We start from the raw sequence: 23,361 nt of genomic DNA on the forward strand, positions 1-23,361 counted from the left end.
TATTAGTTTTGCTCAGAGATAGGTAAAAGAATGCTGAGGATGCAGCCGCCAGGAAGGAGGAAAAGAGGAAGGCCGAGGAGGAGGTTAAGGGATTTGGTGAGGGAAGACATGCAGGTGGTTGAATTAAAAGAGGCAGATGTAGAGAACAGAGTAGTATGGAGACGGATAATGCGCTGTGGAGACCCCTAACGGGAGCAGCCGAAAGAAGAAGTAGTACTTTAGCTCAGAGATTATTTTCCTAATATAGCTATGGTTTATGCTGATGTGTTCATGACTATACATTAATCTCTACAGAATCTACAACCTTCACATGTAAACTGTTCAGTTGTCACACAAGTCATGTTATGTACTCAGAAACAAGCAGCCAGAATGTTGAAGAAAACATTCCTGTTCTGCAATTTTTCTCAGTCACTAATTAAGTGTATAACCTTTTACCTGAGGTAACACAGAATATACACATCTTTTTCCTGGTGATTCAAAAATGTGCCTGTAGGTGTGAATATGTGCTTAATAGGCCCAATGATGGATTATTGTCCCTTTAAGTGATAGCTGAACATGTGCTATAATGTGCTGTCATTTGTACATGACAAATATTTCTGCTATTCCTGCCTAATACACTGCTCTGGATTTATGGAGACCCTGACCAGGTTCTTCTTATGGCCCTTTCTCATTTAAAAGTAACAAAAAATGTAAAAAGTATAATGGCCACCAATTCGTTCCTGTAAGACATTTGGCTTCTGGGATCAGAAGGTCATGAGTTCAAAACCACCAAACTGCCACTGTTGGGCCCTTGAGCAAGGCTCTTAACCTTTAAGTGCTCAGTTGTAAATTGCTTCGGATATTATGAATATAATGCTCTTATCTTAATATTTGTACCACGTTTACCCAAAATTCTATTCAATCCAACATTTCAAACATTGAAACAGTGCATCTGTAAAGTATTGACAGAGCTTCACTTCTTTCACATGTTGTTATGTTACAGCTTTACTACAAAACGGATTTAATTAATTATTTTCCTCAAAACTCTACAAAAATTTTAACTCTAAAAAAAAAAAAGAATGAAAAATATAACGTACAGTACATAAATATTCACAGCCTTTGCCTTGACACTCAAAATTGAGCTCATGTGCATCCTGTCTCCACTGATCATCATTAAGATGTTTCTACAACTTGGTTAGAGTCCACCTGTGGTAAATTCAGTTGATTGGACTCAGACACATATCTATATGAGGTCCCTCGGTTAACAGTGCATGTCAGAGCACAAACCAAACCAAGAAGTCCAAGGAATTGTCTGAAGACCTCAGAGACAGGATTCTATCGAGGTACAGATCTGGGGAAGGGAACAGAAACATTTCTGCAGCATTGAAGGTCTTAATGAGCACAATGGCCTCCATTATCTGTATATGGAAGAAGTTTGGAACCACCAGGACTCTTCTTAGGGCACATCCGCACGGCCAAACTGAGCAATCGGGGAGAAAGGCTTTAGTCAGGGAGGTGACCAAGATCCCGATAGTCACTCTGAAAGAGCTTCAGTGTTTCTCTGTGGAGAGAGAAGAACCTTCCAGTAGAACAACCATCTTTGCAGCACTCCACCAATCAGGTCTGCATGGTAAAGTTGCCAGACAGAAGCCACTGTCTTGGTTTGTGCTCTGACATGCACTGTGGGACATTATATAGATAGGTGTGTACCTTTCCAAATCATGTCTAACCAACTGAATTTACCAAAGGTGGACCCCAATCAAGTAGTAGAAACATCTCAGGGATGATCAATGGAAACAGGATACACCTGAGCTCAATTTTGAGTGTCATGGCAAAGGCTGTGAAGACTTCTGTACATGCGATTTTTGTTTGTGTTTTTATTTTAAATAAATTTGCAAAGATTTGAGACAAACTTTTTTTACGTTGTAATTATGGTGTTTTGTTCGTAGAATTTTGAGGGAAATAATAAAATGAATCAATTTTGGAATAAGACTGTAACATAACAAAATGTGGAAAAAGTAAAGCTCTGTGAAAACCTTTCAGATGCACTGTAGACATTTACAGGAACATGAATGTAGCTTAAGATCTCCAATGAATTATCTAAAAGTTACAGTGGAAAGAAAAACCTTCCTGAGACAACATTAGGGATAATCTTTGAAAAGGAACCAAAAGAACTGTCATCGTCTACATAGATGGCACAGTTGCTTTTGTATAGGCTTCATAACCTTAGAAGGGAAAACTTCAGATGCTAAAATGGGTGTATAAAATAAAATTCGATTGATCATTTCAATTTAATATATTTTTATTTGTATAGCACTTTTAACAATGCACACTATCTCAAAGCAGCTTTACAGATATAAAGTGTTTATAAATCATGATCATGATCATATTGGCTCGAAACATCAATAGTTGTACACTTGTTTGTTTTTGGGGTGTTGCTTTTTCTTATTTCATTTAGTCATTCTTTAAATGTACCATCAGATTAAACAAAAATATAAAGGTTCTGGTTTCTGTATAGCTTCCTAAGCATTGGTAATGCAGTGATGGGCGTACTGAGTGGAACACCAAGCTGGGATTACCTTCAAAACCTCTTGATGGGAACTCATTCCTCCATGCAGTTTGCCACAGCAGTACTAGACACACAGCAGGGTATTTAAAGCTCCACAAACTTCATAGACTAAATAAAATATCTTTTCTATAAACAAGCCATGTGTATTATTATTATTTAATCTGTTTTACAGACTATATCCAACCCCTGCTGCAAAATCGATACAATCTCCAGTCAACCATTGTGTCTCTCATACAGAATGAAATCGCAGAGGGTAATGAGACACGTTGGTTGGATGTGGGACAAAAGGTACATGCAAAAAATAATATACATATTTTGGTTTTGGTTATTTGTTTGGCTGATAGTTTTACCTAATAAGATTGAGGGTTGGCTTTAAAGTGGTCTCTTGCTTAGATTAAAACTGAACTGCAGCAAAGCACTAAGGCTTCAACTTGGAACTTGGAATTGGGAAGTGGTGGTTCAGTGGTTAAGGCTTTGAGTTAATAGTGAGGGGTTTGACTCCCAGTATTGCCAATCTCTTGGGCCCTTGCACAAGGCCCTTCAACCCTCTGTGCTTCAGGGGTATCATATATCATTGTAGACCCTACGCTCTGGCCCCAGCTTTCCAGCATTTGGGATATGTGAAGAAGAATTTTACTGTGCTGTAATGTATATGAGACAAGTATGGGATACCACTTTTTTCATTTTGAAAAAGCTACTGTCTCAGTGTGGATGGAGGGCCAAAACAGAGAGAAAAATATGTGTTTTTCAAACAAAAACATATTAGTGTATGGTGTTGGTGCAGTGATTTGTGAAAGACCACCAATAGTATTTGCTAAGCAAACTACTGTTTATATTCTTTGAACATCTTGGAACTTTTGGTTCCTAGAACATTTAATTTTGGATTTGAATAAAATTTAAGTTCCTAGAACTGATGTTTCTAGAAAGTTCCAGTTTCTAGCATTTGTTCCTATTACTTTGCTGTGGTTCCATAACTGGAGGAAATGATATATAAACAACTATCTCTGAGAAGCAAAGACTCATCACAATGCAATTGTAGAACATTTCAGGAATTTCAATTCCATAATCATACACTCTCTGAAAACAATCTCTGAATTTTCCATTAATCAAAAACAGACAGTTCTTCTTTATAAGATTATTTTAGTTGAAATGTGTATGATCTGTCCTTGATTTTTACTGCTGTGTGAGATTATTGTTTCTGATTTATGTCCCTTGTAGCTCAATCACTTATCCAGTGTATTTAATGGCACTTTGGTGTACAGTGTCACCCCCACTATGATCCTGGCTGAATGGCACAGGTTACACAGCACTGCGCTACAGTACAGTGACTCTTTCAAGGACATTGTTGCGCTCATCCAAGACACACTTTTCAATCAAATCCCACACAACTCAACCATCGACTGGTCTGAGATCCTTCTAAACAGGTCAGAAAAAATGCTTGGATGATTTACCAGACAATTTCACTGTTATGCCTCTTTCCCTTTTGCTGCAGTGTTTTATTTTTCAGCATTATATGATGTTCTGCCCTTTTGCCCGTTCTCCCCTCCAGTAGTTTTGAGGAGTTCGCAATGATAGGGTCAGTACTTCAGAACAGCAGTCAGTGGTCGACCATGGAGCCGTACTTCCAAGTAGCATACTGGGTCATGACCTTTGAACCTAATATCACCGGACCACCAAATTGTAAGTGAACGCACATATCAGACCATGTAATCACTGTCAGTGAGGAATAATTCGCTTTAGACTTAAAAGTTTTGAAGAATTGTACTTTCGGAGTACTAATAATAAATCTAGACCTGCTGAGGGTTCAGTAGCTAACAGTATCTATAACACCAAAAACAACAAGTGTCACACAATCCATGTTGGTGACCCCTGTGCTAGACAAACAATTCCAATCCATTGAGGCCCCACCTAACAAATTACAGGCTTTAAAGGATCTGTATCCATTTTGGAGCCAGATACCAAAGCACACCTTCCAGGGTCTGGTTGAGTTTGTGCCTTGATGGGTCAGGGCTGTTTTGGTGGACAGGTGGTCATTTTATGCTTAATCTTTATTTGTTATTCGCTCTGGATAAGGGGCACTTGCCCAATGCCATAAATGTAAATATGCTTGTTATATATTTAGCTGAAACAAATCATTTGTTGTCCTTTTTGCTTAGGTACTTTCACCCCAAATGATACTATCTGTAACACTGTATTTACATGGGAGGAATTTGTTCCAATGGTTGGATCTTTAATCCAGGAAATCAAAAAGAATCCAGCTGCCCTTCTGAGGTATGAGAAATTCCTTTATTTATAATATTTAATTTATTTCTAGGTTTCCTCTGGTACATTGAGTATTTTAATCATCAGAATCATCTTTACATTAACGAGAATAATGATTGGTATGTTGTGTCTATTAAGAATATACCTTTTTTTATGAATATATTTTTGCACTGCTTTTAGGCTTATCCAGGGAGCAGCATTCCTACTGAAAGGCATCATAACAGACACCTACATGAGTCATCTACCGGAATTTCTTAATAACACCGGGCATTTTTTTGCTGATGGGTCACCAAATAACATTTCATCGAACCTCACTGATTTGGTCAACCAGAACCTACAGCTTCTCTTGAATAACCCACCAACTAATGAGCTAGATGAAGACACCTTGCTTGCCATGTTGGGTGACACATTGAAAACCTTTGGCCTGGGAGAGTTGGGGATTCTCTGGTCGGGGAGCTTGAACTACAGTCAACCCAAGTCAGTGGTTATGAACATTCTCCATATGATGAGTTCAGCATCTGATCAGATGTTTCACAATAAGGGACAATTTGCCATCATTTGCAATATCTTGCAAGAACTTGAAGAACGTTTGGCTCCTAAACAGCAGATACAACTTGAAGGTGTTTTCAACCATACAAATGCTCTGTTTGAAGACTTAGCATTGTGTGCAGCAAGTGGTCAGGACTGCCTCTCTGATGTTTCACACCTTTTTCAGATGCTTTCTTTGCTTGAAGAGTTGAAAGCAGTGGGAGACGTTGCCAATTTTACCATGATGCCCATCAAAAGCAATATGACCTTCTCTGTTGCATTGCATTTGTTTTACCTTCTTCTACCCCGAAACATATCAGAATATTCTGCATATTCAATGGACAATGTCAGTGAGATTATTAATCTTCTTGAGCAGTTATATAACTCCCACAATATCAGCCTTCAAAACATTTTAGAAGAGCTTCAAGCCTTAAATTTCACAGTGTCAGATCTAGAACAATTTGAACACCTATTAGAAAATGTTTCCCTGCCTCTGCTACTTTCAAAGCTTATGGAGCTTGTAAACATCTCATACTGCATGAACCCAGTATCTTATATAAATTCCACAGTGCCAAAATGTACCATGCAGGTTATTGAGGGGTTAACTGGTTTCCTTCAGGCCATACCTATGTTGGAAGACTTCCATGAGGATGCTTCATCTTTTCTAAATATGGCGTTGGATCATGTAATGGAGTTAAGTAACATTTCTAGCCTACAGAGTGATCTGCCTGTGTCTGGGGTCTTGAACTCGACTCATGTCAACTCTGTAATTATGTATATTCTCAATATGTTAAGGCCGGAATCCATTCAGATGTTTCAAACTAAGGGACACTTTGCAGTCCTGTGTAAGATCTTGCAAGAACTTGGAGAACGTATGGCTCCTGAGCAACAGATACAACTTGAAGGTGTTTTCAACCATTCAAATGCATTGTTTGAAGACTTAGCATTGTGTACAGCAAGTGGTCAGGACTGTCTTTCTGATGTTTCACACCTTTTCAGATGCTTTCTTTGCTTGAAGAGTTGAAAGCAGTGGGAGACGTTGCCAATTTTACCATGATGCCCATCAAGAGCAATATGACCTTCTCTATTGCCCAGCATATACTTTACCTTCTCTCACCATGGAACATGTCAGAATCTTCTCCATATTCAATGGGCAATGTGAGTAATATCATTAGTCTACTTGAGCATTTATATGGCTACCACAATATCAGCATCCAGAACATCCTAGAAGAGCTCCAAGCCTTAAATCTCACTGTTTCTGATTTAGAACAATTCAGACATATTGTAGAAGCTCCTTACCTACCTTTGCTACTTTCAAAGCTTATGGAGCTTGTAAATGTCTCGCACTGCATGAACCCAACATCGCATATACCTTCCACAATGCCAGAATGTACCATGCAGGTTATTGAGGGGTTAACTGGTTTCCTTCAGGCCATACCCATGTTGGAAGACTTCCACGAGGATGCTTCATCCTTTCTAAATATGGTGTTGGATCATGTAATGGAGTTAAGTAACATTTCCAACCTACAGAGTGATCTGCTTGTGTCTGGGGACTCAAACTCGACTCGTGTCAACTCTGTAATTATGTACATTCTCCATATGTTAAGGCCAGCATCAATTCAGATGTTTCTAACTGAGGGACACTTTGCAGTCCTGTGTAAGATCTTGCAAGAGTTTGGAGATCGTTTGGCTCCTGAGCAAAAGATTGAACTGGAAGGTGTTTTCAACCATACAAATGCATTGTTTGAAGACTTAGCATTGTGTACAGCAAGTGGTCAGGACTGTCTCTCTGATGTTTCACACCTTTTCCAGATGCTATCTTTGCTTGATGAATTAATAGCAGTGGGAGAAGTTAGCAATTTCACCATGATGCCCATCAAGAGCAATATGACCTTCTCTGTTGCCCAGCATATACTTTACCTTCTCTCACCCTGGAACATGTCAGAATCTTCTGCATATTCAATGGACAATGTCAGTGAGATTATTAGTCTTCTTGAGCAGTTATATGGCTCCCACAATATCAGCATCCACAACATTCTAGAAGAGCTCCAAGCCTTAAATCTCACAGTTTCTTATCTAGAACAATTCGAACACCTGTCAGAAAATTTGTCCCTGCCTCTGCTACTTTCAAAACTTACAGAGCTTGTAAATATTTCACAATGCCTGAACTCTCAGCTTCAATCCCAAGGATCTAATATAAGTTTCGAGGTGCGAGAATGTACCATGCAGGTTATTGAGGGGTTAACTGGTTTCCTTCAGGCCATACCCATGTTGGAAGACTTCCATGAGGATGCTTCATCCTTTCTAAATATGGTGTTGGATCATGTAATGGAGTTAAGTAACATTGCTACCCTACAGAGTGATCTGCCTGTGTCTGGGGACTCAAACTCGACTCATGTCAACTCTGTAATTATGTACATTCTCCATATGTTAAGGCCAGCATCAATTCAGATGTTTCTAACTGAGGGACACTTTGCAGTCCTGTGTAAGATCTTGCAAGAGTTTGGAAAACGTTTGGCTCTGAGCAACAGATACAACTTGAAGGTGTTTTCAACCATACAAATGCATTGTTTGAAGACTTAGCATTGTGTACAGCAAGTGGTCAGGACTGTCTTTCTGATGTTTCACACCTTTTCCAGATGCTATCATTGCTTGATGAATTGATAGCAGTGGGAGAAGTTAGCAATTTCACCATGATGCCCATCAAGAGCAATATGACCTTCTCTATTGCCCAGCATATACTTTACCTTCTCTCACCATGGAACATGTCAGAATCTTCTCCATATTCAATGGGCAATGTGAGTAATATCATTAGTCTACTTGAGCATTTATATGGCTACCACAATATCAGCATCCAGAACATCCTAGAAGAGCTCCAAGCCTTAAATCTCACTGTTTCTGATTTAGAACAATTCAGACATATTGTAGAAGCTCCTTACCTACCTTTGCTACTTTCAAAGCTTATGGAGCTTGTAAATGTCTCGCACTGCATGAACCCAACATCGCATATACCTTCCACAATGCCAGAATGTACCATGCAGGTTATTGAGGGGTTAACTGGTTTCCTTCAGGCCATACCCATGTTGGAAGACTTCCACGAGGATGCTTCATCCTTTCTAAATATGGTGTTGGATCATGTAATGGAGTTAAGTAACATTTCCAACCTACAGAGTGATCTGCTTGTGTCTGGGGACTCAAACTCGACTCGTGTCAACTCTGTAATTATGTACATTCTCCATATGTTAAGGCCAGCATCAATTCAGATGTTTCTAACTGAGGGACACTTTGCAGTCCTGTGTAAGATCTTGCAAGAGTTTGGAGATCGTTTGGCTCCTGAGCAAAAGATTGAACTGGAAGGTGTTTTCAACCATACAAATGCATTGTTTGAAGACTTAGCATTGTGTACAGCAAGTGGTCAGGACTGTCTCTCTGATGTTTCACACCTTTTCCAGATGCTATCTTTGCTTGATGAATTAATAGCAGTGGGAGAAGTTAGCAATTTCACCATGATGCCCATCAAGAGCAATATGACCTTCTCTGTTGCCCAGCATATACTTTACCTTCTCTCACCCTGGAACATGTCAGAATCTTCTGCATATTCAATGGACAATGTCAGTGAGATTATTAGTCTTCTTGAGCAGTTATATGGCTCCCACAATATCAGCATCCACAACATTCTAGAAGAGCTCCAAGCCTTAAATCTCACAGTTTCTTATCTAGAACAATTCGAACACCTGTCAGAAAATTTGTCCCTGCCTCTGCTACTTTCAAAACTTACAGAGCTTGTAAATATTTCACAATGCCTGAACTCTCAGCTTCAATCCCAAGGATCTAATATAAGTTTCGAGGTGCGAGAATGTACCATGCAGGTTATTGAGGGGTTAACTGGTTTCCTTCAGGCCATACCCATGTTGGAAGACTTCCATGAGGATGCTTCATCCTTTCTAAATATGGTGTTGGATCATGTAATGGAGTTAAGTAACATTGCTACCCTACAGAGTGATCTGCCTGTGTCTGGGGACTCAAACTCGACTCATGTCAACTCTGTAATTATGTACATCCTCCATATGTTAAGGCCAGCATCAATTCAGATGTTTCTAACTGAGGGACCCTTTGCAGTCCTGTGTAAGATCTTGCAAGAGTTTGGAAAACGTTTGGCTCCTGAGCAACAGATTCAAATGGAAGGTGTTTTCAACCATACAAATGCTCTGTTTAAAGACTTAGCTTTGTGCACAGCAAGTGGTCAGGACTGTCTTTCTGATGTTTCACACCTTTTCCAGATGCTATCTTTGCTTGATGAATTGTTAACAGTGGAAGAATTTGCCAATTTCACCATGATGCCCATCAAAAGCAATATGACCTTCTCTGTTGCCCATCATATACTTTACCTTCTCTCACCCTGGAACATATCAGAATCTTCTGCATATTCAATGGACAATGTCAGTGAGATTATTAGTCTTCTTGAGCAGTTATATGGCTCCCACAATATCAGCATCCACAACATTCTAGAAGAGCTCGAAGCCTTAAATCTCACAGTTTTTGATCTAGAACAATTTGAACACCTATCAGAAAATTTGTCCCTGCCTCTGCTACTTTCAAAACTCACAGAGCTTGTAAATATTTCACAATGCCTAAACTCTCAAATTCAATCCCCAGGATCTAATATAAGTTTTATGGTGCCAGAATGTACCATGCAGGTTATTGAGGGATTAACTGGTTTCCTTCAGGCTATACCTATGTTGGAAGGCGTCCACGAAGATGCTACATCCTTTCTAAATAGCCTGTTTGATGATATAATGAAGTTAACTAACATTTCTAGCCTAGAGACTGATCTGCCTGTGTCTTGGGGCTTGAACTATACTCATGTCAACTCTGTAGTTATGAACATCCTTCATCTGTTGAAGCCAGAGTCCATTCAAATGCTCCAAACCGAGGGACAATTTGCAGTGTTGGATGCCATCTTGCGAGAACTTGGAGAACTCTTTGCTCATGATCAACAAATCTATTTAGAAAGCTCTCTTAAGCACACACGTGACCTGGTTGAAGATTTGGCATTGTGTGCAGCTAAGGGTCAAGACTGTTTGTCTGGAGTGTCACAGCTTTTACAGATGTTCTCTTTGCTTGATGAAATGATACCAGAAGGAGAACATGGCAATTTTACTATAAGTCCCATTGAGAGCAATATAACTTTCTCGATTGCTGGTCATATTCTTTCCTTACTTTTACCATGGAATGTATCAGAATCTTCTATATATACAAGGGACAATATCAGTGAGATCATCCATTTCCTTGAGCAGTTAAATGGCTCACCCAATATCAGCATCAACATCATTCAAGAAATGCTCCAAGCCCTGAATCTCACCATTTCTGATTTAGAACAAGCCATTGAATTATCAGAACGTCCGTCCATCTCTACTGCACTTTCAAAACTTATGGACATTTCACAATGTTTGAACCCTCTGCTTCAGGACCCTACATTACATACAGGTTCCACAGTGCCAGGATGTACCATGCAGATTATTGAGGGGTTATTTGGTTTCCTTCAGTTAACGCCAATGTTTGAAGGCTTCCAGACCAATCTTACATCCACTTTAAATATGATATATGATGAAGCAACGGGGTTACATAATATTTCTAGCCTACAGTCTGATCCACTTGAAGTAACCGAAGAAATCTTTGAAGTGATTCTGGAAAGTATCCGACTGAACCTTGGAAATCTCAATGCGGAAAATGTGACTTTGATCGAAAAGGAGCTTGATACTCTGGAGACACTTTTAAAGATGGTATTTGAAGAAGAATACCGCTACCCTTACTACATGATCAATTCCACACTGATGACACAGCATTCCTATGCTCAGAAGATGTATACACAAATCACCTTGTGGTACCTACGTAACTTGGAGAATGCCACAAGTGATGGCATGTTCAGACAGACCTTTTACCCACTTATCCATATGGTGGAGATGATGGCCACAATCAATGAAGCTCAAGCTAATTTCTCCACACTGGTGTCCAATCAGATATATACATTAACTAACCAGGTTCATTCTCCTCTAAACAGTGAAGATCTGAATCAAATCAGTAATGCAATCACATTTCTAATGCAGGGCCAACTACAGTTGATAAAGATGAACCTTGACCTTCAAATGACCTTTTATAATTCATCAGGTTTGATCTCTAACAAAACTTTGCCCACTGATATCGAAGCCGAGATCCAAAACTACTTCAATGTGGTGCAAAATTGGATCACAAACCCACAGCTAACTGTTGCATTTAGCAAACTATTTCAATGGAACAGTAATGTGACCGATTTCACCGTTGCAGCTACGGACCTTGAAGAGCTTATGGAGACCTTGGCTCCACTGCTTTCACCAGAGGAACAGGTCTATATCAACAAATCCGAGCAAATCTTACAGTCTCTGAACTTCGCCTTGCAGCTCGGCCAGACAGACGATGGTCTCCAGAGTGAAAACTTCACGGAAGCTATTATGGATTCGGTAAAAGTGATCTTGCAGGATATGTTCAATTACACTGACTCGACATACACAAATGAGAGTGTTGTTGAAGTTTTCTACAACTCACTTCAACTCCTGCTGAGCCCGAATATCAGCCATGCTCAAGCTCAACAGTTCCTGAAAGAAGTTGCGGATGAGATGGAAAGCATTATTAGTGCCACTGCTCCAGATTTGGCAGAAATGTTCGCTCCTGGCATCCAGAGCCTCATATCATATGTAAACACTATGCTGAACCCAGGCGGACCTTACCAGTGGGATGAAATGTATGTACATTTATTTTAAATCACATTACAATTTTAATTATAAATAGTGGCCACATCTTAGTTTGACCACATGCATTTTACAAAAAATGGTCAGTTGTGAGAATTTGCTTGTACATCTGTCAACATGCATATTATGGCCTTATTTATGGCCAAACAGTAAGCTGTCCTGGTGGCTTTGCCTTCCTTTGCCCCATAACATGCTTAAAGATATAAATTTTTAGTACATGGGAACAGCCAGTAGTTGAAATATGTATCATAAGACTAACATAATCATGTTATAAACATATTGTAGCACTTATACTTTTATAGTCATACAGTATCAGCTTATTTTGACCCCATTACATATTACAGTTATATCCGAATGTACATGTTTCTGTTTCAGTGTTGTGGCTACGATGGAAGAAATCCTGAATTCTCTGCCTTCGAATAGCACCGCGAACACCTACATATCCTCCATACTGAACATCACAAAGTACATTCTGAGCCCCAAACCAGGCACGTTCTTCCAGTATAAACCTATACATGATCTGTTCCGTTATAACAATACAATACGACCAAGTGCAAAAGTTTGCATATCCTTTCAGATAATATGAATAACACAATTAACATAGTGAGTTGTGTTTCAATAAGATTTTCTGTTATTGTTAAGAATGGTCCAAAAGTGTATTTTTATAGTAACAAACAAACAAACAAAAAATACAAGCAACACGAGGTCAAATGTTTGCATTTTCCTGTTCTATCTTCTTCAGATTATGAATGAAAGAAAGAATTTACTTCTTAAAAACATCCAACCAACTAACCACTCACTCAAACAAACAACTGAACAAGCAAACAATCAAACAAACAAACAACTGACCAACCAAATGCATACCCAAACAAACGAACAAGTGAACGACCAAAATACACACCTAAACAAACAAACAAGCAACTAACCAAATAAACACACATAATAAACAAACAAAAAAAGTGACCAACCATAATACAACACACAAACCAACCACAACACAACACACAAACAAACGCACACCCAAACAATTAAAGAAACAACTGACTAATCAAACACTTACTTACAACATACAAAGAAACAAACAATTGACCCATTAATTGCTCAATGAAACGAACAAACAAACAATGGACATCTATCTATCTATCTATCTGTCTGTCTGTCTGTCTGTCCGTCTGTCTGTCTGTCTGTCTGTCTGTCTGTCTGTCCGTCCTTTCTTTCTTTCTTTCTTTCTTTCTTTCTTTCTTTCTTTCTTTCTTTCTTTCTTTCTTTCTTTCTTTCTTTCTTTCTTTCTTCTTTCTCTCTCTCACTCACTCACTCATTCACTCACTCACTCACTCACTCACTCACTCACTCACTCACCTACTTCTTTATTTTACTCAGGAAACACGAGTCTGTGGGGCATCCTAGCAGACCTGCGTGTGGACAACCTGGATACTGTTACAGAACAGGTAAAGCTGCACTGTTCACTGTTTGTTTGATTGACAGTAGAGATGTGTTTATTCATGGTCATGTGGATCACAAACGTTTTTGCAATGTTACAGACAGTACATCACTCCATCACGTATCGGTCAGAAGATCATTAGAAAGTCAAATAAAATAAATATCTGTATGAAAGATTTTTATCTTTTTACAGTTGTATCCTCTACTACTGCACATTAATCCCTCTATCTTCTACAACTCCACCATGTTCCTCCTATCCTCTACCACTGCACCACACTCTTTTCATCATCTATTACTGCTCCACAATTCCCTCCATCCTCTATACATCTGCCACAATCCCTCTGTTCTCTACCACTGCAACACGCTTCCTCCATCCTCTACCATTTCAACATGCTCTCACAATCCTCTATTACTGCACCACAATCCCTCCATCCTCTACTACTGCACCACAATCCCCTCATCCTTGTGCACCACAATCTCTCAATCCTCTACCAGTGCACCACTCTTTGTAATCTCTCAGGAGTCCTGAGTCAGGACACAAGGAAGACCTGCTTCAAGACTTTTCTCTGTTCTGGCAATAAAATGTTCTTGTGGAACAAATACCTACTTGATGTCCAAATACCTGAGACACTTTCCTTTTTCAAGAATTTTCTATCCTAATAGAATTTTAGATGGATGATGTTGTTAGTCCTAATTAACCAGGATAACCTGATGATTTATTGCTGAATCGATCTGGATAACTGGGCGTCGGCCAAATGCCATAAATGTAAATGTAATCTGGATAATGGTGACAGAGGGGTATTTAAACACAAACTAATCACGGGGTAAACAAACACAGCTACAGTACATGTGATGGAAAAGAACAAGGGCGGGATCCTAATCTCATTTTAGCCCTCTAACTCATGTCTACATAAACACATAACATTTCGGAATTGTGCTCGAAGTGAAGTAGACGATCTCTGACATTACCATCCTCATCATATAAATTGCTATGTTCCAGGGAAAATGTAACAAACCTAGACTACTACCGTCTGACACTGGAGACTCCTTCCATAAATGTTAAATAAGTCTCTCTGGAAACTTCACTATGTCAACAATAAAATATTTATACACAACTGAGCAGCTATGGGGTTAAAGGGCCTTGCTCAGGGGCCCAGGAGGAGCATCTTGGTGTGGCTGAGATTTAAACTCAAGACCTTCGCATCCAACATGCAATGCCAAACAACTACATTATATGCACATTTTCTCTTTTGTTGTTTGCCACAGCTTTCTGGCATTCTGGATATTATTCTTCCTTTACTCAAAGACAACGAGGGAATGGGTTTGTCCCCTGAATACGTTCACACTTTTGCTGAATATGTCCCAACCCTTGTCCAGATGTTCTCAGGGACACCTGACCAACTCATGTTTCAGAGGTAAACTATCAACACAGTAGATATTTCTCAGACTGTACAGCAGAGATGGCAAAAATACACACATCCTTCACTCCAGTAGAAGTACAGATAGTCGTGTTTTGAAAGACTCTGGTACAAGTTGAAGTTCTGACTGCACTTTTTTACTCAATTAAAGTAAAGAATTTTGGGCTCCGACATGAACTTAAGTAAAAAGTAGTGATTATTATTACCTGTTTTAGTGTCACGCTGGTAACTGAACCTCACATCATATTAATATATGAATACAAAGAATGTTGTTCTCTAATGAATGTGTTCAGGCTGAAGATCCACCATATAGAACACAAGCAGAGAAAAGATGATGATGATGATCAGGTGATCAGGAATGTCTCAGTTCTCAGTCATGTTCTCATTACTGACTCCCTTTTTCTCATCACGTTAACCTCAGACTTCTTACTGCCTTCTGCCTGCTCATTGTGAGCTTCATAAACTAGTCTACATCTGTGGTGTGTGAGAGGAAATGATACACAAGTGGATTGAAAAAGCCGCCCAATGACAAGTAACAGGTTGATGTGCTGAAAACTATCGATCATGTTATGGTTTAAACATGTAGGAAGTAGAAAGTACAGAAGTTGTCTGCAAAAATAAATAGTGAAGTACTGATACTACAAAAAATCTACTTAAATACAGTAACAAAGTATTTGTACTTCATTACTTCCACCTCTGCTGTCTAGTAATTACGCATTACTCCGCCTGTGTTTAATAAACAGGATGGAAAACCTGATGGCTGCATTTCTGTCAAACCTGATGGCCACGCCCGCACAGGACACTCTGCTTTCTGCTCTAGAAGTCCTCAGGAATGTCACGGCATCCCTGGCGCAAAGCGTGCAACTTCAAACCGGTATGGCAGGATACATGTCACGTACACGACACGTGACAATATAAACACCGCATTCAAACATTTTACATAAAAGACAAACCTTTTGTTAGACAGAATATTGGCCAACTGATGATAAAATTCTTGACATGCTGGTGTAGGAAACGGCAACAGTTTCCTTTTGATTATTTTGTTGGAAAAACACCATGTTTTATTTCTCTCACACTACAGCAATTTATTATCCAAGACTTGATTTTTTATCCTTTTACAGCTACATTTAGTATACATACTATTTCATCCTGTTCTCCTATTCTCTCTCTCTCTCTCTCTCCTCTCTCTCTCTCTCTCTCTCTCTCTCTCTCTCTCTCTCTCTCTCTCTCTCTTTCTCTCTCTCTCTCTCTCTCTCTCTCTCTCTCTCTCTCTCTCTCTCTCCTCTCTCTCTCTCTCTCTCTCTCTCTCTCTCTCTCTCTCTCTCTCTCTCTCTCTCTCTCTCTCTCTCTCTCTCTCTCTCTCTCTCTCTCTCTCTCTCTCTCTCTCTCTCTCTCTCTCGCTCTTTCTCTCTCTCTCTCTCTCTCCTCTCTCTCTCTCTCTATCTCACTCCTTCCTCTCTCTCTCACTCTGTCTCTCGCATGTTGTTAAATGTTGTTTTCACTCTCTCTCTCGCTCTCTCTCTCTCTCTCTCTCTCTCTCTCTCTCTCTCTCTCTCTCTCTCACTTCTGCTTGCAGTAGAGACTCCTTCCATGTTTAAATGTTAAAATAAAGTCTCCTTAAGTAAATCGTCCACATATACATTTTTATTTATTTTTTTATTTTATTATTAAAAAGCTGCAGTTCTTCTGTTTTTGTGGAGAGTCGGTGTGATGTATGGGTTCCTGTGACCAAGCTGTTAGAAACAATGAAAGATTTAGTGAACATCCAGGTTTTAAAAGTGTGGAAACAACCTTGTCTTTATGGTTTTTGAAAGACATGTGCATGTTCCTTTTGTTTTTATGGCTTCCTTTCACCAAACAAATCTATAAATGTCCAGATGTTTCACTTAATTTTCATAAATAGCTTAATTTTTCATAAAAAGCAGCTTTACACACTTAGTTTCTCCAAACGTTCAGCAGAAATACTTTGCTGTGCTTCTTGTAAAACCTGCTAAAGATGATCTTCACTAGTTGGAGATTTCTTGTTCTTGGTGACTGGGCAGGTCGTTCCATGAGAGATATCACTCCAGACGTCTGTCTACTCTCTAAATAACACTTACAGAACTCAGACATACACTTCGGCTCATCGTCTTGTTGTAAGGTGAAGTCTGTTCCAATGAGCTGTGGTCCAGATGGAACTGCATGGTGCTGAAGTATGGAATGGTTGCCATGTTGTTTCCTTTCACTCTCCAGGATAAGTCTCCAACTTTCCCTGCACAAAAATGACCCACAACCATTAAGCTTCCATCTCAATGTATGAGTGTGGGGGTGAGGACAGTCTGATCAGTCTGACAGTTGTTCTGTTGAAGACAAAAATGTCCACACCATTTTTTCTCTCCTAATTCACAGTCTAATTCTTGTGTGGTTTTACCTTTAACCCAATTTGTTGCAAAGAAGCAAATGGAACATGCATTTTATCTCAAGAAACACAAAAGACTTTTTTTACACACTACATGTTGTTGAAAAATGACGGCTAAGGAACTTTGGAACATTGTGAAACAGCAGAGAGATAAATAGTGTCTTTTTCTTCTTTTAGAGCTCTTCTACAGCCTCTCAGAAGTTTTGTCAGATGTTCTCACCGTTGTGGACTCCGGCAATGTTTCTCTCGTCTCAGACACACTGCTGCAGGCTTTCCAGTCCACTGTGGAAGCCACCCTACAGGTTTGAGACGCATTCCTTTCTCATTCACAGGAGCTTTTGTCTTTTTTATGTGTATTTTTGTGTATGTGTATAAGCAGAAGGCTGAAAACTATTTTTTTTCTTTCATTGACACGTAAGCCATTGATACAAAGCTTTCACATGGCATACACCTCTGTAAAGAATTTTTAACATGAACTTTAGTTACCTTTGGGCATCAGTTATACAGTAAGTGACTGTCCACGATGTAAAAAAAAAAAAATGCTGGCATATGAACGGCATATATGCCAATGATGTATATATATATATATATATATATATATATATATATATATATATATATATATATATATATATAATATGTATATATCAGTGGCATATATGCCGTTCATATGCCGTTCAATAAAAACAAAAAAAATATTAGTGATACCTGTGAATGAGCCGTTACTATAGTAACCAGAAAAAATGCAATATCATATTAATATAATACTTGATGTAGTACGACTCCACAGAGGTAGTTTGGCATGAGAAGTGATAATGATGGTGATGGTGATAATTATAATGGTGATGGTGGTAACAATGACAGTGATGATGATGATGATGATGGTGATGGTGTTGGCGATGACGATGGTGATGGTGTTGATGGTCATGTAACAATGATGACAATAATGACAATAATGATGATTATAACAAGGATGATTATGATGATGATAATGATTATGATGATAAAGATGATAATGATGATGATTTGCTGACCCCTGCAGGTTCCTATGAGCAGTGAAATGCTAAACTGCAGTGCAGTGGGGGATCTTTGGGAGGAGGTCACTGACACAGTGGGGATGAACAGCAGTGTCTTTACAGTCTGGTGTACCGATCATCTCCTTCCCCTCCTTAACATTTATTACACCTCCACTTATCAACCAGCAGCCCACAATGTCACAGTAAGACTTTGAAAGAAATTTTTTTACCTCTGCCTCCGACACTGGAGACTCCTTTAATAAATATACTCTGATGTCCTTACTTTTTACAATTCGTTTATATTTAGTCTTAAATTGAAAGTTACTGTGAATGTGCTGTTACCATGGAAACGACACTTTATTAGAATCAGCTCATAAATATTGAATTGACTTCAAACTTTTTTTTTTTATTTGTTTATCAGTGGTGTCTTTTTCAGCCCATCAATATGTGTGTGTGTGTGTGTGTGTGTGTGTGTGTGTGTGTGTGTGTGTGTGTGTTTTGTAAAAATGATTGTCCTTTCACAATCGTATTGGTGTAATAACAGAATCTGGCCACTAGGTTGCACTGTATACACGTTTTTACTCTATTATTCTTAACCTCTATTTTGGGTTATAATTGTTGGTGTACATGTTCTACACAGGTTATGGATCCTCAGTGGGTGAATGCTACAGTTGCGGAGATTGTCGGATCTCTGGAGGCGCTTTACTCAGCCTCTCTTAATGAATCTCTAACTGTCCAACATCTAACACAAGGCCTGGTGGAGAACCTTAACCTTTCTCTCTCGACACTGGGGAATCAATCGGATTGGAGCGGTCTCCTGTCCCAGCTGCAGAGGTGATCAAATCATGAAACAGTGTCTACATTTACGGCATTTGGCAGATGCCGGTATCCAGAGTGACTTACGTTTATCTCATTCATACAACTGAGCAAGTTTGGGGGTAAGGGCCTTGCTCAGGGGCCCAGGAATGGCAGCTTGGTGTGGCTAGGATTAGAACTCACAACCTTAAGAGCCAAAATACGATGCCCTAAACTGTCAGAAGTTTAGAAATGTATAAAATATCTCTGGATGTGGTGGCATGAGATTTTGCCTTCACTCGAACTAGGAGACCCAAACCTGTTCCAGCATGACAATACGCCTGGAGCATGAGCATATATATCTCCTGCTATCTTCCCAGAACAACAGGAAATGAAAACTAAATATGGAATGGGATGTTCATAAAGAAGTGCATACCCATCTTATGGTATGGTGTCCACAAACTTTTGTTCATAAAGTGTAAATTTAAAACTCAATGCTACTTAATGAAAGTGTATGCCCATTAAACGTGTTCGGTGCCATCATAGAGAAAACGCCATCATGCACATATATATTATTCCAAATGTAAAATTATCCACCCCAGATTTTAAAGCAAATACACATTTGGGACCGTGAGACACTTGGCGGCGGGGAATAATTACATTCGATTCCTCGCCTCACAACTGACCGGAGCAGATAAAGCGATCTGTGTTTATTTATTTATTTTTGTTTATATATTTCTTTGCGTGTTATCTGCGTCGCACTGCATTTGTATTGATTTCGCTTTCCGTACACAAACCAATAATAAACTTAGGGATGATAATGATCGCATTGCGGCATCCTGGTGAATCGATCACGTCAGACTGCAGAAGTATTGTGCGATAAACATGATGACCGCATGAAAAATCCACGAGTCAAGGGATTTCTATAAATACATTATTCCAATTCTAATTGTGTGCATAGTGTACCTTAAATGTGTGGTGGTCCTCAAAAGAAGTGTACTGAGATCTTACACTCCAACCCATGGAGCTCATATGCTCATGCTCCAGGGGGCACTGTAATGCTGGAACAGGTTTGGGTCAAGGGAAGGTCAAGGGAAAATTTCCTTCTTCCACATACTATACAATTTTGTGCCTCGGACTTTGTGGTAACAGTTTGGTGAAGAACCAAATATGGCTGGAAATGTCAGGTGTCTTAATACTTTTGTCCATAGAGTGTCCAATAGAATGTGAGTGAGTGAATCAGTGATTATTTCCTTGCCAGTTATATCATGAAACAGGGACGATGATTGGGTTTTAAAGCCGTGAGTGAATTTTGAGACCGATGTGAGAAATACTGACTCATCATATGCATATTCAAGAAATTATAATTCTTAAATGTAATTCTTATATTGCACAAAATAGTGCCATTCTGTCTACATTGTGTATAATGTTATAGAGTACAATGTGCAAAAAAAGAGAACTGTAGCTCTCTATAGCAGCAGCAATTAAGTTACAATATAATATAGGGGGTGCTATAGACATAGACTGTATGTGGGGCTCGAACCCCCCGGCCGTCTGATCAGTAACCCAGCGCCTTAACCCACCATACTGCGTGATATTTTTCAATACTTCATCTGTTCATGCTTAAAATATGTATGTTATGCTTATATAAAACATGGCTTTTTATTCCCCATTGCAATATTTTTAGCATTTAAACAGATCCTCATTTGATGTGAAGCCTTCACTAAATGTTTCTTTTTGTTCTCTTTTCCTTGACCAGTCTTTCCGTTGTTCAAATGGCTTTGGAGAGTGCGACACTGCAACTGAATAACAAAGGCTGGGATCCATATGTCCTAGTGGTGCACAAAGTCATCAATTACACCCTGGGGAGTCAGAATGTAACAGCGATCCCTGAGATGGTCATTCAAGCCCTGGATGTGGTGCTCACGGCTATGAATTTCAGTAATGAGCAAATAGATGGGTTTCTGAGTAGTGACATATTCGTCATGCCTAATAACTTGTCCAACGACCTGCTCATGAAGGAGGTGATAAGTAAAATCATCGATATGAGACTGTTTGGAAACTGGTCCATAATGTATGACCTGATAGGGCAACTGCTATATGTAGAGAACACAAGTGACATCTTGAGTGCGGTGAGCGAACTGGTCAACTGGTATAACTCTACTGAGGACACTGGAGTGTATTTCGGCATAGAGATGCTCACGAAGTTGTATGATATGCTAACAACGTTTGTGCCAGCTTCATACCCTCTATCGTGCCCCTTTGACCTCTTTGTCGGGCTTGCCAGCAATGCTTTGCATGCACTGCAGCATATCACTAGCACGACCAACCTCTTCACACCCATCAACAGCTACCTCAAGCCAATCCAAATGCAACTTGCTCTGGGGGACAATCTAAGGGATCTCGTGAGAGCAACCCAAACCAGCAGGAGACCAATGCAAAATCTGACCAGAGAACCAGTGGATGACTTTCTCGACCTCCTGGAGATCAACTACCGCAACTTATCTCAGATCCTTTCCATCCCGCTTAGCACGGAAGAAATTTTGGAGACCATGCATGTTGTCTTTGCAAACCCAGATCTGGGTATCTTCCTCAAGGGTGTATCCAGGAACAGTTACGGAAGTCCGGTCGAAGACCAAACTATCGATACAATCCTCGGTACACTGGCCTACTTGACTGATCCAAGCAATGGCCAAACATTTGTTGAGATGTTGACTATCAGTCAAGCCTGGAGTCCTAGTGATATACAGCTGGCGGAAAGCTTGGGTGGATTTGTAGGAGTTGTAAAGATGCTCTCCCAGGAGTCATCTTTGAGTATAGCTCAGAGGGTTGAGCAGATGGCTAAACAATTCACCTCTGCAGCATCTTATACCATGGCACACCAAGGTAATGGCAGTGAAATCCTCACAGCCATCAACAAGATTATGTCACACAATTTGCAGCAGACACCGATGAACCAATCCATCCTTCAAAACATAATCAGCTCTGTAGCCTTAATGTCTGATGCACAGATTGACTTTGGATCATACATGATGGTGATCAACCAAACTTCTGATCTCATTGCATCCTATGTACCTTTTGAGGAAATGGTATATTTCAACATTTCAGCAAGGATCATGAAAGCTCTCGCCTTGCTCGAGTCGAATCCAACAGATCTAGAGCAAGTGGTGATGTCCAGTCACGAGCTCGCTGATTCACTGGATCTCACCTTTGCACTTTCTGGAATGGCCACACTTTCAAACGGTTTATCCATTGAGGAGATCGCATACCCTTTTGTTCTAAACAGTGCCTTGTCGGCGGAAATCTTGTTCAATCTTTCCACTTTGAATTATACCTTCGCTAATGATTTGGACCGAAGAACAATCTTGACACACATGACATCAAGTCTCCCGGCGCAAGTTCAAAACGACCTCCATCCACTCACTTCGGCTCTCATTTTTGCTCTTTCGGATGTTTCTGATACAACCCAAATCCAACCTGCTTTCGATCGAATCTACCAAAACGTGACCATGTTTATTCTAAAACACCTTAACCTCACTGAAGATTCCGTGTCAATGGGAATATATTCTGTCCTGTCGACTGTCTCAAATGTGGTCCTCGCTAGCCTCAGTGAGGGTCTAATGGGTAATTCTTCCATCCAGCTTCCAAATGTGCTCAACTCTCTACGAGCAATCATATCTACACTGTCTTTTGAACTACCTGCGAATGAACAAAAAAACCTGAATGGCGTTTTTAACTTTATGGAGACAATGGCCTTGACGCTGAACCACACAATAACCACAAAGGACATTGCGGGTGGAGTGGATATGATTTCCCTCTCTGTCCAACACCTTCTGGGGATGATTCCGAACAACAACATGGAGACCTCCAGTGGCATTACGAGTGACCTGGAAAATATTGTCAAGAAGCTGCTACAGGTTCTGTCGTCAGGTCAAGACCCTCGAACTCAGAGTGCGAACGTGACCGACGAGATCCTGAACACCATTCAGAACTTGCTCACCGTGGCCAACAGCAGCTCAGAGATAGATCTGGCTACCGCAATCCTGGGGGCCTTTGAGATGAACCTTGGGTCTCTCATGGAGACCAACGACACCAACTGGGCTCAGACGTGAGTCCTTTTTATCTTTCATTTATTTGAAGCAATTGGTGCTGGTTATAAAGCAGAGGAGAA

General features: G+C 39.8%; 2 protein-coding genes across 2 annotated transcripts in view; both read left to right on the plus strand.

The window, feature by feature from the left end:
• LOC124381190 overlaps positions 1-6,362 on the plus strand; it is a 30,921-nt gene extending 24,559 nt beyond the window's left edge. Inside the window, exons 13-18 of the mRNA XM_046842610.1 lie at positions 2,498-2,628; positions 2,721-2,836; positions 3,767-3,972; positions 4,098-4,228; positions 4,705-4,819; positions 4,991-6,362. Coding sequence (XP_046698566.1) covers positions 2,498-2,628; positions 2,721-2,836; positions 3,767-3,972; positions 4,098-4,228; positions 4,705-4,819; positions 4,991-6,362 — 2,071 coding nt within the window. The remainder of the gene's footprint in view (positions 1-2,497; positions 2,629-2,720; positions 2,837-3,766; positions 3,973-4,097; positions 4,229-4,704; positions 4,820-4,990) is intronic.
• Positions 6,363-7,868: 1,506 nt separating this feature from the next.
• Positions 7,869-23,361, plus strand: part of LOC124382691 (glucosylceramide transporter ABCA12-like) — a 70,223-nt gene continuing 54,730 nt past the window's right edge. The window contains exons 1-9 of the transcript XR_006925112.1: positions 7,869-12,116; positions 12,499-12,611; positions 13,504-13,571; positions 14,830-14,978; positions 15,725-15,855; positions 17,557-17,681; positions 18,422-18,598; positions 19,036-19,229; positions 20,950-23,298. The gene's annotated coding sequence lies outside the window, so the exon portion shown is untranslated. The remainder of the gene's footprint in view (positions 12,117-12,498; positions 12,612-13,503; positions 13,572-14,829; positions 14,979-15,724; positions 15,856-17,556; positions 17,682-18,421; positions 18,599-19,035; positions 19,230-20,949; positions 23,299-23,361) is intronic.

This window comes from Silurus meridionalis, chromosome 3 (genome assembly GCF_014805685.1).
Source record: "Silurus meridionalis isolate SWU-2019-XX chromosome 3, ASM1480568v1, whole genome shotgun sequence".
NCBI lineage: Eukaryota > Metazoa > Chordata > Actinopteri > Siluriformes > Siluridae > Silurus > Silurus meridionalis.